The sequence below is a fragment of the Pelodiscus sinensis genome, chromosome 2, assembly GCF_049634645.1.
Source record: "Pelodiscus sinensis isolate JC-2024 chromosome 2, ASM4963464v1, whole genome shotgun sequence".
Lineage (NCBI taxonomy): Eukaryota > Metazoa > Chordata > Testudines > Trionychidae > Pelodiscus > Pelodiscus sinensis.
Window position 1 is genome coordinate 170,867,750 of NC_134712.1, and position 22,221 is coordinate 170,889,970.

At 41.1% G+C, this 22,221-nt stretch overlaps 1 protein-coding gene across 7 annotated transcripts in view; it reads right to left on the reverse strand.

The window, feature by feature from the left end:
- The window catches only part of BMPER (BMP binding endothelial regulator), a 211,958-nt gene extending 193,883 nt beyond the window's left edge, over positions 1 to 18,075 (reverse strand). For 3 of the 7 annotated variants that reach the window (XR_012901885.1, XR_012901884.1, XM_014574030.3), the window contains exons 1-2: positions 16,976 to 18,073; positions 15,845 to 15,930 (exon numbers count right to left, since the gene is read on the reverse strand). Coding sequence is in view for 3 of the 7 variants with exons in the window: in XM_014574030.3 (XP_014429516.2) it covers positions 15,845 to 15,930; positions 16,976 to 17,102 (213 nt within the window). In the remaining 4 variants the exon portion in view is untranslated. Of the gene's footprint in view, positions 1 to 4,135; positions 4,291 to 15,844; positions 15,931 to 16,975 lie in introns of those variants that run through there. The other 4 variants (XM_075921755.1, XM_075921754.1, XM_075921757.1 and 1 more) reach the window with 2 other exon arrangements.
- Between the last annotated feature and the right edge of the window lie 4,146 nt (positions 18,076 to 22,221).

The following is a 22,221-nucleotide window of genomic DNA, read 5'->3' on the forward strand; positions in this document are numbered from 1 at the left end:
CAGTTATAGCAACGTTGATTTAAATCTGATCTAGTTAAAGTAATGCAAACCTCTAATATAGATAATCCAGTTTAACCTTTGCTTGGAATAAACTATGCAAACTTTACAGGGTAAGTTACCAAATTTAACTAAACTAATTTAAGCAAGGATTAAACTAGCTGAAGTGTTTCTCTGTTAGGGATTTGCATTGGTTTAATACCTCTGATTTCAAACCAATTTAATTATAGTGGTGCCAAGTTTCTAATATTGACCAAGCCAAAGCTTCACACACTGTTCAATCTCTGCACCTTCTGTGAACTCCTAACCATCAGCAGAGCAACCTTATCACTTCTGTTTCTTCCCATCTTGGCCCCATTGCCCGGTGCGATTTATTTTCCAGGGTTGGCTTGGTTGCAGTAAAGTGCAGCACACCATCATGAAAATACAGAAAAATCCCAGAAACACATCAGCATCCATCCTCATGCTCAAGATTTCCATTTTTTGATAGAGCCAAACACAACGAGGAGTTCTGTGGCACCTTAAAGACTTACAGATTTATTATAAGCTTTTGTGGGTAAAAACCACTTTGTCAAAAACATTGTAGTTCTATTTGATCTATGAATGCCAAGTGAGTAGTCCTTCATTTCTCATTTAGTGCTGTAATGTGACTTCATTGAACATTTATTTAAAACAGTTGCATTAACTAAGTTATTCTAATTAAATAAAGGAATAAATGTATTGTCTGAACAATGACGTACCCATCATTATGCTCAGAGCAACCTTTATTGCTCTTTGGATCTGATGTCTGCTCAGCTAAGCTTTTATGCTGAAGATTCAGGTAGTGGCCTTTTGGAGCTTTCTTAAAGGCCAGAGCCACTATAAAAAACTCTGAACAAAGAAGCCCCTGAAGCCATGCAGTTTTAAAAGGGTTTACAAAGCCCTCTGGGCCTCCTAGCTTATTTTGCAACAAGTCATATCCCATGAAGAAATTCACTTCTGTACAACCCAAAAGCAGAGTTAGATTAAAGAAAAAAGATGATCCCCTGCTGCTCTGTCTGGGCTTTTACTGCCATATCCTCTAAAGAAAAGATGTTCTGATGATATATTACCCCAATACATCATCCAGTGACAGTGTTCTCATGGTACTGTATCCTTAAAAATATGATGTATGCCAAAAGCAGTAACAGGGGACACATAAGGGGTTCTTTTTATCCTTTAAAATAATATGGTTGTTGGTTTTGTTCAAAGTGTCCCATGATACATATACCCTCAAAAAAAAATCAAGACGAGTCCTAAAAGTTTCTCAAGAATGGTAGATTACAAAACAAAAGAAAAAAAAAGACAGCTTCAAAAAAGTTCTTCATTTAAGCAAGTTTTCAAATAGAACAAAAGTGCTTGAGGAACCACCACCTAATAAAAATAGTAGCCCAAAAGAAAGTAGCAACAGTTTGTTTTCTAAGCACGTGGCCTCCCGACACTGCTGTTTTAGCCCTGTTCAAGTGTGTTAAGTGCTGACCCTGCTTTTTGTTTTTGTATGTGATCTTGCCTGTGCTCCACAGCAGTAAGTATTACAAAACCAAGAAATATTTACTGATGCCTGTTGAGGAAAAGAAGGTAGCAGTGCTGTGCCAGTTTGCATAGAAGAGCAAGAAAATAAAAAGGGAGGTGCAAGGAATATGACCATTTCAAGTGGAAGTTTTTGGAGGAAGCAAAAACTTTCAGGGTTGTTTTCTTCCCTGCCCTTCACCTGCTATGCCTCCCTCCTCCATACTTCAGGACCTCAGTTCAAACAGGATTGAGCTTTGTGCTGCTGTTATTAGTGTCACATTGAGGCATGGATAGCTTATCTCGGTGGCTGGCTTTTCAAAGGGTCTGATCCTCATCCCCTTAATATAGTGAGATCAGAGTGAAGGTCTAAATAGGGTCATGGTTGGAAAAGTGACTATTAAAAATGGTCCTTTATTTGACGTATCTTTTCCTTGTGTGTCTGTGCTTCATGATCACATTTTTTTTGGCCAGGCCACTGCTACTTTTGGACCAGTTTGTGCAGCCCTTCCTCACAATGGTGAACAGTTACACGAGTACTTATACTTCTGTCAATGAAACCACTATATGCCAAAAGAGGGTCAAAGCTGGTTGTTTGAAGGAGAAAGATGCAGAATGCCTTGTGGTACAGAGCAGACCCAGGTAATTGCATATTGATTTGTAAACGTTACCCTGGAAAGAAAGTTACTGTGTCTAAAAGAAGAAACTAATATTGCACAACCATGATCTGCCTGAAAATTTCAGTGCTTGAAATCTCAATCAGGCAGGGCCACTCTCACTTCTGGAAAGTGAATTCCTTTTTTTCCCTCCCAAATATAAGCAAACCAACAGATTCTAGAATGTCCGAAGCATCTGAATCTCAATAATATGAATATATTGAGCAGAAGCAATACGAGTATATTTTTCAAAGACTTTGTTCCCCTTTCCTCTTCCCTACTCTGGCTCCACTTGCACAGCTGGAAGCAACAAAAATACCTGTTTTTGACAAGTAAATGGAGCTGACATCAGACTGAAGCAACAGCGTGAATGAGCTATGCACAATCCATTTGTCATTTTGACAAAGTGACTTTTGGTCACCAGTGGGACACTTTAAAGACATCTGCATGGTTGGCCTTGACCACCAACAATTCTTACAGCCTATAAAGGGCCCTGTGGGATTGAGAACACAACCTGCTTTAGAACTGACTCCTGCAGTTACGTCTCTTGATGGTTGTAAAGGCTGCATGATATATCAGGTGTGATTAAGATCTTTGCTAGCCGGTTATATTTACATAAGTATTGACTGCAGATAGCATCTTGTTAGCCTAAATAATAAGCCTCAACTGCCTGAAAAGGGGATTATACATGGCCAAAAATCCACAGAGCTAGAAACCCAGCTACCAATGATTTCACTGTGTGGAATGGCACAGATTAGTCTGAAGAGCAGAACTCACACAGCAATACTATTATATAAGTAGAAAGGAAAGCACAGGAAGGAAGGGGAGGAGAGAAAGTCAGTCTGAAATTCAGAAACTCCACAATGCTAGTGCACAAGAGACCTTAGCAGCTTTAAGATGACATTAAATGGGATGTTAAATGGGGTACATAACAATGAGAGCCCCTTAGAAGTTTTAACATTCAGCCAAAGGAAATAAGAGTGCTAGTCATATATAAATCACACTAGACTTGTGTAAAATCTTGAGAAGATGTTTAAACAAAGAGTGCTATTCAACATCTGGCTGTGAAGTCACACATCATTTTCATGGCACAAAGTCTCACCTAGCTCTTCTCACTGCAACCAAGTAGAGTGCCAGTCTCAAAACAGTTTCCCATGCTTCCTGGCACAAAACAGGTGACAGGTGACCAAACAGACAGGAGTCAAAAGGACACATCTTCATCCCTCAGACTTGGCTGACGTCCAGTGAACTTCCCTTTGTGATATGTCTCCCTTTTTTAACTCTGACATTTGTACATGTCAGTGTGTGGGTCTGTTGTAAAAACCCAGACACCCCTACTTTAATAAACAGTAAGATCCTGAACATGGCTTTGGGTATTGAACATGTCATTCTTTGTAATGGAAGGAAGGAATAGTCACACCCTTGAATTTTGGAAATTTGTGATGCTGCTCCTACAGTTGGTATTTGGGTAACAGAGCTCTTTGTTGGATTAGAGACCTTATCTCACCTCAGTCAAATTGTGTATCAGCAGCTGTATATGTGGTGCAGTATTACCATATCCTAAAAATTAAGGTTAAGCAAATCATACCTTTGTATAAGTATACTAGCTATTTGTTAATCTTCCACATCATGTTTTCCTTTCCCTGCAGATGCTTAATGAGACTAGAACACAAATCTTTCAAGGTCTCCTCCTTAAATGAAGTCAAGTATCAGAGGGGTAGCCGGGTTAGTCTGAATCTGCAAAAGCGACAAGGAGTCCTGTGGGACTCCTCGTCGCTTTTCCTTAAATGAAGGTTCTTATTAGTTACTCCTTCAATATTTTAAAGTAGAATTTTAAAATTTTCCAACCTTCTTTCAAACATTTACTTTAAAAATATCCTTGTTTCCAGGCACATGTGCATCCCAGAATGAATGTTTAGCATGAAAGCATTTACCAGTTCAGATCACTGACTCACCTATTCTTGAAGATAGACTTCAGCAGGGCAGTAGCCAACATCAGTTGTTTAAAAAAAAATGTGATATGCATGAAAATTGAGTTGTTCCTAAAACATTTTCTTTCCTCCAGAAGTGATTAGATAAAACTCTGAAGTATGCAATTGATTACTCTTGTCAATGTCTTAGCTTGCACAGATACATGTTAGGTTAATAGTCCTTTTTAAAATCCATTCCAGCCACAACATGTGACATGATGATACCCTCCTGAGTAGTGAATTCCAAAGGGTACAGCCTGCAGGTGCTTCACTAACTGTTATCATGAAATCACCATACTTAGGTTGCCTTCAAGCAATTGTTTATCAATTAACTCTTCCTTCTCCCCACCCCTTCTCAATTATACATAATCACTAGCCATGACTCAGTCAGACTAAAAAAACCACAGCCCAACATGGACACAATTGAGATCTTTAATCCCACTTTTTGTAGCTCTTCAATCACTTCTAGCCCTCCTCACATAAATGAACACACACATGGTGTTTGTGTTGTTTTTGACAACTCTGTATGATAGGAAGGCATAATTTGTAGACTAGCTGTGCAACTAATAATGCAAATATCTTTTTTTCTGTTAACTGTCTATTAACAGATTGCAATTTTTGGAAATGTACTCACTATTCAGAATTATTTGTGAATTTCTTCAGTGAATAATTCTTGCTCTAAGGTTATTGGAAAACAGGTCATGACTGAGTCTGAAAATGAAATTATAGACACCTCATTTTAATAGTTTATATTATATTATTGCCTTTACCTTAAGAATATGTAAATAGCTACAATTAATGATAAAGGGAAGGTCCTGATGCTGATAATGTTTACATCAATGGTACTGGTCCTATGAGTAAAGTTACTCATTTGAATAAGTATTTGCAACACTGGAGCCCAAGGCAGTTACAGTATAGAAATGATTCGGTGTGGAGCCTCATTTCCCCACATTTGGGACTGAAAACTCATGAGAACAACTTGTAAGATTTTGACATAATTAAACTCATCCTAGACTTATTCATCCTTTAACCCAAACTGGAGACTAAGTTGCAAATTGCACATCTAACCCCACCTCTAGTTTTATTACTGTTGAAACTGGCTGAAGGAGCAGGGGGGAGGGAATTGCAAAGGGCTCCTAACTTTTCTGTCACTCTTTATTGAAATGTATACATTTAGAGGTTTTTCTGGTTTAAACACAGAGAAAAACTGTCAGAAAAGTTTTCTATCTTTTACCCAAATTTTGACACATTCACCATTTTATACCCAGTTCTAATTGTACATTGTATACAAAAACCACATAAATTGTGGGGTTTTTAGGTTTTTCAAGAAAAATCCCAAAAACATTTGAAGGAAAACAACAGCTAAACTTTTTTTTTTCATTTTCATCAACATTTTTCACTCTAACCAAACACATTTCCAACTCTAATACTAATTAACAGCACTGTCAATCTGCTTGGCCAATTGCAGGAACAATTCTAAAAAAAGGTCTAAAAGTCTTCTTCTTAAAAAAAGTCTAAAAAGAGAAAAACACAAGAAAAGACAACCTCAAACCAGAAAGATGCAGGAATTGGATGAGGAACTTTAGGTAACCACAAATAAAGAAGAGGAATATTACAAACTATGGATGAAAACATTTTAAAATATAAAATCAAGCTATAAGGAGAGAGAAATACATAGCACTGGCACAGAGTCCAGCTAGCTAGAACAGGAGAGATTTGAACAGGATTGCTGGCCCAAGTGTCTAATTTTTGTCCTGAAAATCCATATGAAAAGGGGACCTGACAGTGTCTAGACAGCACTACAGGCTGACAGCTAAAGTCCAAAAAAAACCCAACAAATGGTCTGGTAGCACTTTATAGACTAACAAAACATGTACAGGCAGTCCCCGGGTTACATACAAGATAGGGACTGTAGGTTTGTTCTTAAGTTGAATCTGTATGTAAGTCGGAACTGGCGTCCAGATTCAGCCGCTGCTGAAACTGATCAGTTTCAACAGCGGCTGAATCTGGATGCCAGTTCTGACTTACATACAGATTCAACTTAAGAACCTCAGGCATCCCCAAGTCAGTTGCTGCTGAAACTGATCAGCAGCTGATTCCAGGAAGCCTGGGGCAGGGGCTTCCTGTAGTCAGCCACTGGTCAGTTTCAGCAGCGGCTGACTTGGGGACGCCTGGGGCAGAGCAGCTGGGGTGCTGCTGGGTTGGTCCAGTAGCGCTGCCGCTCCTCGGCGCTACTGGACCAACCCAGCAGCACCCCAGCTGCTCTGCCCCAGGCATCCTGATTCAGCCGCTGCTGAAACTGACCAGCAGTGGCTGAATCAGGACGCCTGGGGCAGAGCAGCTGGGGTGCTGCCAGGTTGGTCCAGTAGCGCCCAGAGCGGCGCTATGGGACCAACCGGCAGCGCCCCAGCTGCTGTACCACAGGCGTCCGGAGCAAAGCCGCGGAGCACGGGGGCAGCGGGACAGCCCAGACGCGCTATGGCTGTCCTGCTGCCCTCGGGCTCTGTGGCTTTGCTCTGCTTTGCTCCCCGTCTCCCTGGTCTGCAGACCAGGGGGATGGGGAGCAAAGCGGCGGAACACGCGGGCAGCGGACAGCCCAGACGCGTCTGGGCTGTCCGCTGCCCGCGTGCTCCGCCGCTTTGCTTCCTCTCCCTGGTCTGCTGGAGACCAGGGAGAGGGCCCCGTTCGTAACTGCGGATCCAACATAAGTCGGATCCGCGTAACTCGGGGACTGCCTGTAGATGGTATCATGAGCTATCGTGGGCACAGCCGACTTCTTGTAAGCATTTGCTGTTGACTTCTGTTCCACCACTGAGAAGGCAGGAAGACCAGCTGCTGCTGGATCTGGAGAACCACTCAGGACCAGCCTGGCACTGGCAAAGAGAAGTAACAGCAGCTGGCATGTGACATTTTTGAGGCATGGGGCTGGTGGACAGACACACAACATGAGCACCATTCACAGCTTTACTTGTGCCTAGCGCTGTGGTGCTGGTGTCCCCCCCCCCCCCCCCGCATCTTGCCCAGTAGCCCCCATCCCGAAACATGGTTTTCCTTGTCCAATCCTGCCTCAGACACCCCTCCCACCGTGGTGCATGTCTTGCCCTCAAAAATCCTGCCCACATCACCCTTCCCACCTAGCGTCCTGCTCAGGGGGCAGTGTAGAGAAATGGAGAGAGCAGCAAGAGATGGGGAGGGGAGAAGAGGAGTGGGCTGGGGTCTTGATTGAAGAGGTGGAGCAGAGGCAGGGTCTAACGGGGAAGAGTAGAAGCAGGGGGCAGGGAAGATTCCAGCTCTCAGTGCCCAGTTTTAACGAATTAGAAAACTGGCCACCCTAGACTAGAAGATTGAGTGTAAAGATGTGTTGCACACTGCAAAAAGGGCACTTTCCCAGACATAGAGGATCAACTACAAAACACATACAATGTGACTGGGGATTACAGTGGATGAGAAGCTGGATATGAGTCAACAGTGTGCCCTTGTAGCCAGGAAGGCTAATGGCATATTAGGGTGCATTAGGAGGAGCATTGCCAGCAGATCTTGAGAAGTGATTATTGACCTTCATTCAGCTCTGGTGAGGCCGCATCTGGAGTATTGTGTGAAGTTCTGGGCCCCCCACTATAGAAAGCATGTGGACACATTGGAGAGGGTCCAATGAAGGGCGACCAAAATGATTAGGGGCTGGAGTGCATGACCTATGAGAAGAGACTGAGGGACTTGGGTTTGTTTAGTCTACAGAAGAGAAGAGTGAGGGGGTATTTGATAGCAGCTTTCAATTTCCTGAAGGGAGGTTCCAAAGAGGATGGAGAGAGGCTGTTTTGGCAGAACAAGGAGCAATGGTCTCAAGTTACATTGGGTGAAGTATAGGTTGGACATTAGGAAAAACTATTTCACTAGGAGGGTGGTGAAGTACTGGAATGGGTTACCTAAGGAGGTGATGGAATCTCCATACCTAGAGGTTTTTAAGTCTTGACTTGACAAAGCCCTGGCTTGGTTGATTTAGTCGGGATTGGTCCTGCCTTGGGCAGGAGGCTGGACTTGATGACCTCCTGAGGCCTCTTCCAGCTCTATGATTCTAAGATTCTAAAGACAAAAGGAATATGAAAAGTAGAAGAGTTAGCACTGCATAGGATGTGATATGAGGAGGAGGGCAGCGTGGCTATGTCTACACTATGACTTTTGCTGCAAGAATGTATGCAAATGAAGCACGGATTACCTTTTTTGAGGTATAGCGATCTTGCACAAAAAGGTGTTTTTGCACAAAAAGGAAACGTCCACACTGCTTGTTTTTACACAAAAACCCCTAGCGCAAAAATGGAATTAAAGAGAGTATGAAAATGAAGTGCGAGAAAATGCTAATCTGCACTTCATTTGCATAGGCTCTTGTGGTAAAAGTCATCGTGTAGACGTGGCCTATAAGAGCCTGCTGGACAGAAGGAAAGGTCAGGAAACATGAGAGGAGGCAGATATGATTGTAACTAGATAAAAAGTGATTGCATACCAGCACAGTATGTTTTTAATACTCACTGTGTTATTAGCAACACAGGTAAAGATTTTTACACAATATGTTTTTTTACTGTCATGATATTATTTGACTATGAGCTTCATGTAAAAAAGAAACAAAATAATCCCCCACAAACACTGGGTTTCCTTTCCTTTTGAGTTTTATTTAAATTAACTTTTTTCTCCCCTCAGAAATTTCTATTAAATCATGATGGAGAAATAAAACCAGTTATAAAAATATTTTTCATACAATATGGCAGCACAAAGCTGAACACCAGAAATATATGTGATACTGCAAGCCATTAAGCTACAGGACCACACTTTAAAAAAGGCTTTTAACAACTCAATGGAAGAAACTTGAAAGCCTGTAAAATCCATGTACAGCTACCTGGATGCCTTTAAAACTCCATTTTGATATTGGACCAGCTTTTTAATAATGTTGTTCTTATTGGCAATAAAAAAATGCCTTTATATAAACTGACCCATTTTGTACTTGCCATAGAAAGTTTCCAAAGACATTTGCAATGTATATTACATTCTTCCATTTAGATTATGGCATTTATTTTGCCCATCACAATTTATTTACTGTATTAGTTACTCATTTTAATTATGCTCTTTTGTATTCAAGTTTTCCAAGCTTTAAATTATGTCACAGTGAAGCTTTTTCCCATAATTGTTATACTGAATCCTCAACGTGAGTGCAGCATTCCTATTGTCAGCATCCATCTAGCAGGGTTGTGCCAATCCAGCACTGTGTGTGTGTGGCTCAATACAGCAAATTCACAGTCAGAGATGTGCAAGTAGTGAATGATTCATGTGCTAAATAGCCCAATGATAATGTGAAATAGCTATTTCAAGCCTCATGTATCTCTGTTACTGCAGATTTATGGAACAGATTAATCATGTTATGTCACTTGTAATGCATGACTTCCTGTTGCAACAAATGTGAATCTCATGATGCAGAATAATAAGTTGAAATGTAAAGGCAAAAACACCTTTGTTGGGAGTGCAACACTGTAATCAGGCAATACATAGCAACAAGCCAATCTGAAAAGGATCTGACTGATGAGAACAGGGTAAATGGGAAATTCAGCACAGTTCACCAAGCACTTGAGTCCTTTTCAAGACACTGGGCTAAATTTAGTGTCACTCTTGCTGCAGACAGAAAAGTGATAATTGGAAACAACATGGGTGTCCAGTATGTAAGGTGAGGGAAGGCTCTGTCTTCCCAAAACACCAGGCATGGCCCCACCCACACTCTATCCCCAGAGCACTTGCAGTAGGAGTTCTGGGGAAGAGTGTTGCTGCCCCCAGCACCTGCCCTCCTCGTGCTCCAGGACTGGAGAGACAGGGCTGAGACAGGCCCTGGAGCTAGGCAGGCTGGGACTACGCCGTGTAGTGCACACCCTCTGACCTCCTCCAGGACTGGAGAGGCTCGGGCCATGCCACACGCCTTCTGCCCTCCTCCCTCCCCTGGGTGGCAGAGGCCACACCACATGGAGCACCTTCCTTCCTCCCCCTGTGCTCTGTGGCTAGAGAGGCGGGGCTGTGTGGGGTTGCACAGTGCAGCACATCCTCCTCCGGGGCTAGGGTGAGTGTGCACCTGCCTGCTCCTCTCCTCTTCCCGTGTTTGGGAGGAGAAGCGCGCACACAGCATGCTGCCCCGCCTCCGTATGGGCGCAGGGATGGGGTGGGGCCTCAGAAGAAGGGGCGGGGCTAGAGCCAAATCCCCAGCTGTGCCTTCACCAATTGCCCATGGGAAACAACTTAAATTCTGTGAGGCACACAGAAAACAAAATCAAAACCTCGCTCCATCAAGTAACATATAAATAATAAATGACACCAATTAATAATTTACAGTTTTATAGCACCTTTCGATCAGGTAAGATTCCAAAGCATCTTACAGACTTAAACTGCTACTACAGACCAAATACTAGCTGACAACTGAAAATCGGTCTGATCCCCCAAAGGACTATGTGACAAAAGCAGTATAATTTATGACTATACACAGGCTCAGAACAGGTCTAGCTGCATAATATATTCTCACCCAGCCCCAAAATAAATTACATGTGAGATGGTAAGCTGGCAGCATGGTTTGGTTAGGGCATCCATAGCTGTATGTGGTATGCTCACATCACGCCTCTCCTCAACTCCATTTGGAGAAGACCTGAGGAGCAGGCTCTCTATATGTTTCCTCTATATGTATGTGACAGTATAATAATAGTAGAGTCTATGAGCTGTTTGCAGAGTCTACTAAACCAAGTTGTTTCTACTGCAGGTAATTAACCTTAGTCTCTTATTTTAATAAATCCTTGCTCCTACCAGTACTTTTATATACACAGACCATCCTCCAACAGCTCTGGCAAAACATACACAGATACGTAGCTACACTAAACACCATTTTTCTATTTAAGAGTGTACATTTGCCTTTTTAAAATTGGATAAAAACTAATAAAACACAGTATTCTGATGGAGCATGTTTGCACTTTCAAATACTGATCAAAATAACATTCTCTTACTAAGAGTCTATGAGAATTACTATTAAACCACGGTAACTGAAGCTCTTTTGTCTTCTTGGGTTTGAGTGGTGGTGTTTATGAAGGGGGTGAAGAGAAAACTAATTATATTGTAAAGTAATAAAGGAAGAGGATCATTGAAATTGACAGAGATGCTCTTTTTGTATGTTCTTTAGAAGAAACTATATTAAATATAATAGATATGAAAGAATTGTTTGATGGGGTTTTTTTAATATATACTTTTCCACTGAAATTCATCTGGGCTACATTATATCTTGACACAACAAAAATTGAATCCTGCTGTACTAAAACACTGCCATCTTCATCAAACATGTGCTGAACATTTGGTCTCATGCTGGCCATCCACACTCAGATATGGATTTGTGCAATAGAAGCCTCTAGGATACTTGCAGGTAAATAATCCCAGAAAACCCAGGTAAGATAACTTTCTTGCCTTTTCTTTTCCTGGGTGGGTTATTGTTGTATGGCTTGATTTAAAATGTGGATCAAAAACATGACAAGTTAGGTGAAATACTGGTTCTTATAACATTAAATTCAACATATTTTTTATCAGAAAAGGTCAAATTCTTATATTGCATATTTGGAGTTAAAAACAGAAATTTAAACTACAGAATGATGTTTCATGCCCAATAAAATTCATGCCAAGCTAAGCTCTGACTTCTAGTTTCCTTAGCTCTTGCCTCAAAGCTTTCCTCAGGTTTCCATCACTGGGTTATACTTTCTGGCTCACATTTGTTTCCTTCTGTTCTGGATTTAGGTGATAAAAGGTTGAGAAGTATGATTACCACTCTTCAGGTGTAGTCATCAGGTTTAAGGCAAAGGGCAGAATGGAGGGAAGAAATGGAACAGCTTGTGTGGTTTGTCAAGGTCACCACTGGCTTCTATCAGCTGTTATTTCATATGTGACACACACATTTTTCTTATGGCATGAGGAAAATACTCCACCCTCTTGAGAACATGAGAACCGTTTTTGGTGTAGGTTTAATACATGACAGATAAGCTCCTGCAACCATCAGGCCATCAGTACCTTCCTAGAGTCTAGTCACCCAGTTCATTGTAATTAAGAACAACAGATATGTCTCACCTATCTCTTTGAACTAGTATGCTATTTTCTTTTTCATGTTAAAACTACATCCCTCTGACTCCAGCCAATAAATAAGGTTATTCTTGGATCCCTCCTTGCTTCTGGCGAGGTGTTTAGGTTTATGCAGACGATGATGAATGAGAATGAAATTACATGGCTCTCTTCACCACCACCACCACAACCATCCATCATCATCATCATCATCATCACACCACCACCGCTGCTGCCATGAGCTCATCCCACCTTTGAAAATTCAGAGCTCAACAGTTTAATTCAGGATAAATTGATTCTGTGGGACTTTAGGTTTTTGCACTATAATTATATACAGCTCCATCTCACCTACTTCTGCCAGACTGTAGCATTTTTATGTCTTTTCCAAGCTTATGTTAAAGTATATATTTTAAAAAAAATACTATGATATCAGATGTGGTCCTATTTTCAGCTTTGGACCACTTTCAGCCAAAAATCTCGACCAACAAAAACTGAGCTAAACCTGCTCATTTACTGTACTAATAACAGTTTAACTTGAAATATTCCATGCACATTTTATATAAAGAACATTCATATCAACAAATTCTAATCTAAGCTTCCATTTACATTCATTAGCGATAGCCAGTTTTTCATTTTCCTTTTAATATCTTGAGTCTAAAGTACATACCTGAACTCTGAAAAATTCAAAACAGTATCGAATATGATAGGTCTTAATCTTTGTGTAATGTCACACTAACCCATGTTTAACATCTATGTCCCATGGCCTCAATCCTATACTTCTGTGCATTGAATCAGTTTCAAGATTGTATCTGTGGGGGACATTTTTACAATGGACTTTCTGCAGTTTGTATCTTACATTGGATATTGTAGCTATAATCCTCAAAAGTTCTAAAGAATTTAATGGCAGACATAAATGTATGACCACCTTGAACTGAATCAATGCTTTGCTGGTATAAATATGAATGTCATCAAACATATCTATACCCATCATTACCATATTAAATTCATACATGTTCTCTTAAGCCTGGGCTTCTGTCAATCAACCACAGATTCCACAACATTCCACAGCTATTCTTTGCATAAAGAGTAATATTTTAGACTTTGTATTTTTCAAGCCTTAAGTTAGTACAAACTGATTTTGTAGCCAATTTCATTAAAAATCATTCATTCATTTTTTTTTATTTTTTCTATAATTCAGTACAACATACTGTACCATCTAGGAGACACTTGGATTCTTGTGTAAAATGTGAGTAATCATCTTTTTCCAATATAATTTCATTTTATAGTGACAATATTATAGTGACTATTGTTCCTCAGAAGTTTCGTTTACTTAATCTTTGTTACTACTAACTTGTGATATAGAAAGTCACCTTCACCTATTTATAATATCTTAGTGTTGTGCTTCTTACATGTTAGAAAAAGTCCATTGCACTATTTAGACAGAGAATTCCAGATACCATTTCTTTTTCCGGTTATGATCAAAGTCTCCTTACACAAGAAAGCATGGGCACTGTTCTTGGTTACCTTCAGCTTGCTTTGCTCTATTCCAATGGCACAAAGCAGGCAACAAACCAGTTTACTTGGGAATTTTCCTGGTATAAAGGTATTCTCCAGGAGGCATGGAACCACAGATGTAGGATGATTTGCCAGTACAAAGAGGAAGACAGAGCACCTCTGCATTTCAGCGATCCCAACACATGGAACAGCACTTCAAGGATGTTGGCAGCCAAATATAAGTTAAAGCTCTCAAAATCCAGATGTCACAAAACTGGTGTAAAGCCATCTTTTGCCCACCCAGAATTTAAAAGTAATCTCAGTCAGCAGACCCGAAAATGTCCTACTACCACAGTAATTTGTCCATCGTTGTGGTGAAAAAATAAGAGTTTGCTAACAATGCCACTATACTATCCACATCAGCTCACAAAGGGAAGTGTTGAGGATGGAAAAGGATGGTCTTGTGGTTAAATCACTGGAGTGGGCGCTAGAAAACCTAGCCTATATTCCCGCTTTTTCCCCAGATCTCTTGTGAGACTTCTGTACATTACATTTCTCGTCTGCAAAACTGAAGCTATTAGTGTAAAGTTTTTGTGAGGCTAAATTCATTAATGTTTGTAAAGGGCTTTGAGATTATTAAATGGAAAGCATTATAGAAATACAAAGTACTTTTGTTGTAAGAACTATTGTTTTATAGCCACTTATAATGCCATAGTTTTGCTTCTTTGCAGATTAGGTTACCTGAACCCTTTAAACATTTAATATTAATGAGTAGTTGCAATCTGTACACAAAAGCAAAGGGTAATTTATCAGATTTGAGTTAGTGGTAAGATATAAACTCTTCAAAAGACTTTCTTGAACATACATATAGAGAGAGACGGTTCTTGCCTGAGAAAGATTGTTCTTTAGGCCATATAGATTCAATGTTCTTCTAGTATTTTTTGCAGTGTTCATCCACCTTGTTTTCATGCCATGTTAATCCATGTTTTCTAAAAGTGTGTTGACTGAGACAATGTTACAAACTATAAAGGGGTCTGATATTTTGCCCTGATGTGTTACTGTTAGTCTGACATTGACCTACATCAAGTGTTTCTTCACTGCTATTAGCTCCTTTCTATTAGTTAGAGCTGTGTGGCAGATATTTGGGAAACAAAATCTTGGACCAATCATAAAATCCATCTTGATGTATATTTTTCCCTTTTATTTCTTTCATGTCCATGCCTTTCTCTCACCCCTTCCCCTTCAGAATTCAATACCAATTTTTGTCATTGACGTTTAAAAAGTTATCAGTGGTCCTGAATCCAAAAAGTCCATGGATGTCAATGCAGTCTTCAGTAGGTTTGATCAACTAAAGAGCATCCAAAATGTTTAACTGTGAAACTGAAAGCCAGTGCAAGAAATGGGGATATTTCCCTCAGGAAAGGACTACAAAGTAGAGGTACTTCAGTGTAATTGTTAACAAATATGGCAGCTGAATTCCAGCTCAAAAAGCAGTGACTGCCTCAGAATGACATTCTTTATGAAAATATCATGCATGCTCACATTGTCTTCTTATTACAATCAGTCTAGTCAAGAGTGCCTGAAAATATACTGTGTTGTACTTTGAAAACTAAAGTTGTGGACTTTAAATCAGCTGCACTTTTTTCTTTACTGACTTGTGGCATCCCTCATTTTGGCCCCTCATGCCATTTTTTCAATAGTTAACATCTGTATAGGTTGAAAGCAACACGCCTCTAAGCCCCACATTTCAACCTCCTTGCTCTGCTCATAAGTACCAGCTATGCAGAAATCTCATGCCAAAGTACATGTGACTTTGTAAAAATAATTATCACCACAAATTCACATGATAAATGTAGTTATCAGCAAGTCTCACAATGTCATATTAAAGTCATTTATGAGTTTAAAGTGAAAATGATGATTCCAAGATAGCAAACTGGAATATTTTCTAGTTATCTCAGTATTGAGATAACCTTGCATTGCATAAAGGCAACAAATGCCCAAGATTTGATTATGCAATGTATTCCTTTCTTTGTACAGTTACTTTTAGTACATTCCTTAGTGTTCGTATTACCTGAAATCCAAACTTACCAGGCAAATGCACATTATACAAGGATTGTCTGTGATAAATGGTATCTGTAGGACTTCCCCTTCATTTTCACATTTTGCAACAGATCCTGAGATGGAAAGCAAAATAAAAAAATATGTTTTCAAATTTTAATTCACTGGCTGTCTTCAGTATTCAGATTTCTAATTCTGATTTAAGCTCCTGTACAGCTCCTAGCTTCCGTTTTAAATTTTACCTGCTCTAAATAACCAGTATCAGAAGCAAATGCACAAAAACTATTCAAAGGGGCAGTTTCTATAAGATCCTGATGAGAGCTAGTATGTGACTAGTCTTATTCTTCTGTACAAAATCTAGACTTGCCTAGTGTGCCCCCCCATTTACAACAGAGATGATTCTTCTCCTCTCAGATGAGCTGTGCAATAGTGAGTATTTCATTAATCATGGGATACTTCTTTAAATGATCTAATCTAAAGCTCATTGAAATCAGTGGAAAGAATTCCATTATTTCAGTGGGCTTTGGGTCAGCCCCCTAGGTACAGTACCAACAACTCAACCCTTTTTCTGGTCCATAAGGAACAGACTCTGCCAGGAGAGTCGATTTACAAAAGGAGTCACGTTAGAAATCTCCTGTATGGTCTCTATCCCTATTAGTCCTGTATTATCTCATGCTGGGATCACTTTTTGAAATCTAATACCTCTTGCTTTTACTAAAAATTGACTTAACGTTTTCCTTCATGCACCAGGTGTCAGTAAAGTATGTCCTTCAAGGGGGGGACAACTTAGGACGTCACCTGCCTGAATACTTGTCATTACAATCATTAATGTTTTCTTCTGGAATGCGTTTTAAAACACACAAATGGACAGTGGCAATCTAGTATTTCCAACACACAATGCACTAAACAACACAACAAAGCGCCACCACTTCTTTGCTATAAATGCTGAGTATTTATCACCACTCCAAGGGCTCAGCGCGGCGCTGGGAGGTGGGAAGCTGGTTGGATGTCAAGGAGCTTCTGGGCTTTAGCCGGTCCTGGTTGCCCAGCATCACTTGTCAATGGGAAAAGGCTTCTCTTGCCGGCCCCCCTGCCCCGGGATGCTGAGCGGGGCCAGCCCCAGCCGGAGAACTGCCCAGGCGGGCTCTGCCCTGCCCTTACCTGTCAGGAAGGAGGAAGCCAGAGACCTCCGGAGCCACAGGGGGCTGAGCAGGAGCCAGGCGGTGAAGGGCAGCGCGGGGCAGCGGAGCAGCCGAGCCAGAGCGCTGCCGCTGGAGAGCCAGAGCATCGTCCCCTAGAGCCGGGCGCGGGCTGCGGCGGACAGAGGGGCTCCCGGCGTGCGAGGAGCCGGGGAGGGGAGGGAGGGACGCGGTGCCGGGGATGCAGGGCGGGAGGAGGGGTCCTGCCGCCGCCGCTGCTCTGTGTCTCCCCAGGGCGGCGCGGAGCTTCCTCGCCCGAGGGGGCTGCGCGGGGCGCCGGCGGGCTGGGCAGCGGGAGCGGAGCCCGGCTCGGCGCTCACAGGGCGAGTGGCTGGACAGCCCGCGCTGCCGCCGCCCCCAGCCCCAGCGCACACCCCCGGCCGCGCCGCCTGCCCGGGCCCCCGCTGCGCCAGGGGCGGGGAGAGGCAGGGCCCGGCTCCGCAGGGGGCAGCAGGGGACGCGGCCCCGCCGGGCGAGCCCCCGCGGCTCGGGCACCCGAGCAGAGGCGGGGCCGGGGCTTCGGTGTTGCGCCGCTCCGGCCGCACGGCTAGGAGCTGTCAGCGCCTCGCCACCACCCCCTTCGCCCCTTCCGTTCCTCTTCTAGCCTGCACCGTCTCTCCCGCAAGCCTTCTTGTCCCCGGCCCCCTCCCGTGCCAGCACCTCACACCCCACTTCTCTGCCAATACACACCAGGCACCCCCCACCCCGGCTCCTCCGCATCCACCTTCTGTACTACAGCCCCAGCCTTTCCCGGGTGACTTATGCATAGGGGTTGGGGGGGGGGGGATCTAAAATAGGAGAAGTGACTCCACTGCAAGTGTAAACCGGGACTGCTGTGGGAAGGAGGAGGTCACGTTTGGTGCTGTCAGTGAGACAGCCTCACCTCCTTCTCCCTAGTGTGTGTGTGCTGGGGGGCTCGCTGGCTGTCAGTGACCAGAGGGCAAGAAATCCCTGGGAAGAGCGGGGCTGACGTATTCACAGTTCCAGACCAGCTGTGTATTTACTCAGCCTCCCACGGGAAAAGCTACCCCGTCCCACGACGCGCAACACAGAGACAGCCCAGCACCAGCCGAGAGGGGACTCCAGAGAGGAAGGAAAAGAGGGAACATTCATTCGCACAGCTGTACCAATTGGGATCCTGTTACTGTGCTGCCCCCTCTCTCATTACAGCTGCAACAAAACCTAGCCACCCACCCACAGCCAGGAAGGCAGGCACTACACTTTTGCAAATCCAATCGGTCCTTTCTGGAGGAAGGCAGCGTTACCAGACATACTTTTGCCAAATGTTTCATCCTGTCCTTACCTGAAGATTATTTTAAAAATAAAGCTGAGTTTCTAATGAGCGCTTTGGCCCTGGTTTCCCGATTTTATCTTTGCACTCATTTACAACAAGTTAAAACGGGTATCAAATACTGCTGTATTTAACTGAATAGTGCTTTGCACTCACTTTGCTTAGGTGTGAAGTTAGCCTTCGAAGGCTCAGGCATTGGCAGATCAGGTATGTAGTTTCTGATAACTTCTCCATTCCTAAAAGTGATCAGGTGCTATGAGTTCATAAGGCATTCACTCCATTTCAGTTCTTAATCGTCTCAGCTATTCCTTAACATGTTCTGTTGCTATTATAAATATAAACTCAGATAACGTATGCATAGTCACACACTGTATCATATAAAGGTATGCATACATGCAGTATGTGTCACCCGTAGTTTTCTTTTAGAACAGATCTTGCAACCTATTTCACAAATCATTCTCAGCCAACTGTGATGTTTCATTCATGTAAAGGAAACCTAAACATAAATTAGTTTGCTGACACTTAGAAAACATCCTTCAGGTTGATATACTGTTTCCTATATCTCTTCCTCTTTCTCTCTCTCCCCCCTCTGAAATGGTTCTGAGTTTCAATATTATTACTCAAAAAAGGGTTTTGAGCAGCAGCAAATCAGATGCATAATGATAGGCTGAATAGAAAGATTTTTGTTGCCCAGAAAAATGCAAAGTTGTCAGATTGTCATGCTTGGTTTTTTTAAAAAGCAAGAACAATTACTATGAAAGCATGCATCTTTGTTATAAAATGTAAAAATCTGAAATTCTTCACATCAGGAGCAATATTCTCTTTTCCTTTCACTTTGGAATGCATATAAGTCTGCAACTGCAGATTATGAAGACTATCTTGGTATTGGTAATATTATAATGATCACTATAAAACAACACTGTATTCAACAAATAAATACTTAAGCCCATATCTCAGTCTAAATCAGATTGACACTCAAGAACTAGTTAGATATGCTAATCTATGTTCCATTGAGGGAAAGGCTCTTAAAAAACCTTTTAAGTTACTCTTTTTCCTTATCTAAAACATAAATGCCCATAATAATAATTAAAGATTACTCTGTATTATATAACAAAAATTATTATATGAACATAGTGTATGAAAATGTGTGTAAGATATTTATTGGAAATAGCTGTTTAGTAGGTCACAGATATTTAACTGTGAATCACTGTAACTGCAGTTCTTGAACCAATCTAGCAAATGTTTTCTTCAATCTGAATATTTTTCCATTGCACAAATGTTCAGATACTTTTGACAACCCTGCCTTTGTTTTCAATTCATAATCAGCCACTGCCATTCCCTTGCTCCCTTTCTAGTACAAAAAAATATTTTTTAAGTGGCAACTTTGTAGAAAGTTTATTAAAATATCTCCTAAATTCTCATGACAACTTCTTGAGTGACAGCTACTACTGGCAATTAGGTATATTTTTTAGCATATTGGGTTTTGTCTTCCTTAGGGTATGTCTACACAGCAAAGTTATTTCGGGATACCAAAGGTATCTCGAAATAACTACCCCGTGTCTTGTGAACGTGTCTGCTATTTCAAAATATAGCAGACCCGTTATTTCACCATCCCTGTAAACCTCATTGCACAAGGAGTAAGGAATGGCTCGAAATAGCACTGTTTTTTTAAACTTGGCACTGTCATGCCAAATGATGTAAAAAGCTATTTCAAAATAGACTATAAATAAGTTATGCAATTTGCGCTACGTATTTTATTTCGAGTTTTGGATTCTGTGTAGATGCACCCTTATAGACTAAAAATTCACTGAAAATTAATACCTTCTGGTATGAAAAATTATTTAAAATTTCACAATAATTGAAGCACTTCTGCTTTCAGGTTGCATAGAAACATCCATCGTATTCAAGTAACAGTGAAGAATTTGACTAAAGAAAAAATATGTTATCTCATATCCTAAAATGTTGCTGTAACTAGGTAGTAATGCTAGCTGAGGCAGCACATTTACCTCACATTTAACTCATTCTGTTAAATGGAGCAAGTCCATCTCTGCCTCCTTAAATAAAGCCTGTAACTTCAGATATTTGAAGGAAATCAATTATGAAGTAAAACAAATGAACTGGTTGCATAGAATTACCTTTTTTGGTCAACAATGCTTGTTTCTAGGTGTTACAATAATATAAGCAAACAATACAGTAATAATTATTACTAATTCTGCCTGAAGAACATTTCAACACATTAGTTAGGCCTAAATACTCCTCTCCAATGAAACAACCTCTGAAGCAAGAACAAGTTGTATAGGAACTCTATGAGGTTCATCCTTATGAATTCACAGTTCTGACTGATGTTCTCCTTAGGCTGTTGTATTTGAGGTTTGCACAAAGTGCTTAGGAGGGTGGATTTCCACCTCTTCAGAGATTGAGGATCCACAAGGAACTGAAGCTGAACACATCTACACTATTTTGTACTTCCTGAGAGCATGGTTTTCTGAGAAGTCACGTGCTATTAACACAGTTAATGCACCTGTGCCTAAACCCTCTTCAAGCAGCAAGGAATGGAAATAAATGCTGATTGAAATAGCATCATTCATGGTGTAGAGACTTACTGTAGGCTAGATCCAGCCTGTGTGCCGGAGGTTCCCCAGCCCTAGTGTAAGATCTGACCGCAGAAACACACATGCATGTAACTTGAAGTGAGTAGTTCCACTCAAATTAATGCACTCTTCATGCATTTTAAGTCATGCACGTGTGGAAGTTTTGCAGGGTCATAGCCCGGATGAGTAGTGCTGAGCTATGAAAACTTAAATAATTGCTTTGCCTCTGCTGGTAGGATCATACACAGAGCCATAGGATAGCTAAGAAGCAATGTACTTTATGACATGGTACCGTTTGTATTATTACATCCCATTGTTTCCATGTGTTGTTGAACCATCACAATGAAAATATCATCAAACATTTCAAATACTATGCCTAGTTTTAGCAGTTAAAGATTACCAACAGGGGCGGCCCTAGACTAGCTGCCAGCAACTGGCGCCCTAGTCGAACCATGCAATCGGCGCCCCCACCTCCAAACCCCTCAATGATATTGCGCCACCATTTGGCGCCCCATTTAACTTGGTGCCCTAGGCAACCGCCTAGTTCACCTTTATGGACAAGCCGCCCCTGATTACCAATAATTTCCTAAATAAGAATTAGATGGAGTCTGATAAATCAACAATCCACATCATAATAACTATCTGCCCCCTCACCTTTTAATACTTATTAAATAACTTGTCTGGTTAGCAATATCTGTTGATCTTTAATAAAAAGTTAATCATTAAAATACCTATTAAATCATCATGTATATTTACTCTATACATCATTACATTTACTGCACATTATTTACCTTTGTTAAAGGAGTGTAAGTATAGTTAAATAGTGGAACAGAACTCTGAAGTCTATTATGTTGCTTTCCATTGCTGTCTATAAAATATTTTTCCTCAGATACTTTTCCTCCTTTTTTTGAAAACTACCATCAATACAAAGCAGTTCACTTCAAATGACACAATGAGGATAAATATTCCTTTATGGGCATGTCTAATATGTCAGATTTTGATCACTATCTTCAACATGAGCCTTGCTAGAACAACAAAAATCCACGGACCCAAGAAAAATATATGCATTTTGAAGGATTAGGATTTTCCTTGAGATTCTAAAAATGAGTCATTTCTAGCCATTTTGGTTTTAAATCTGCTGACTAATGAGATTAATACATAGAAAGTGTGATTTTTTTATTTTTAATGTTATACTAGTTTAGAAATAATCTGTTACTTTTGCATGGGTGTTAACTTTGAAGCTGAATTAAGACAATCTAATAACAAGCACCATTCAACATGTATTGATCGTAAGGAAAACATTATTCATGAAAAATTCAATTGCTA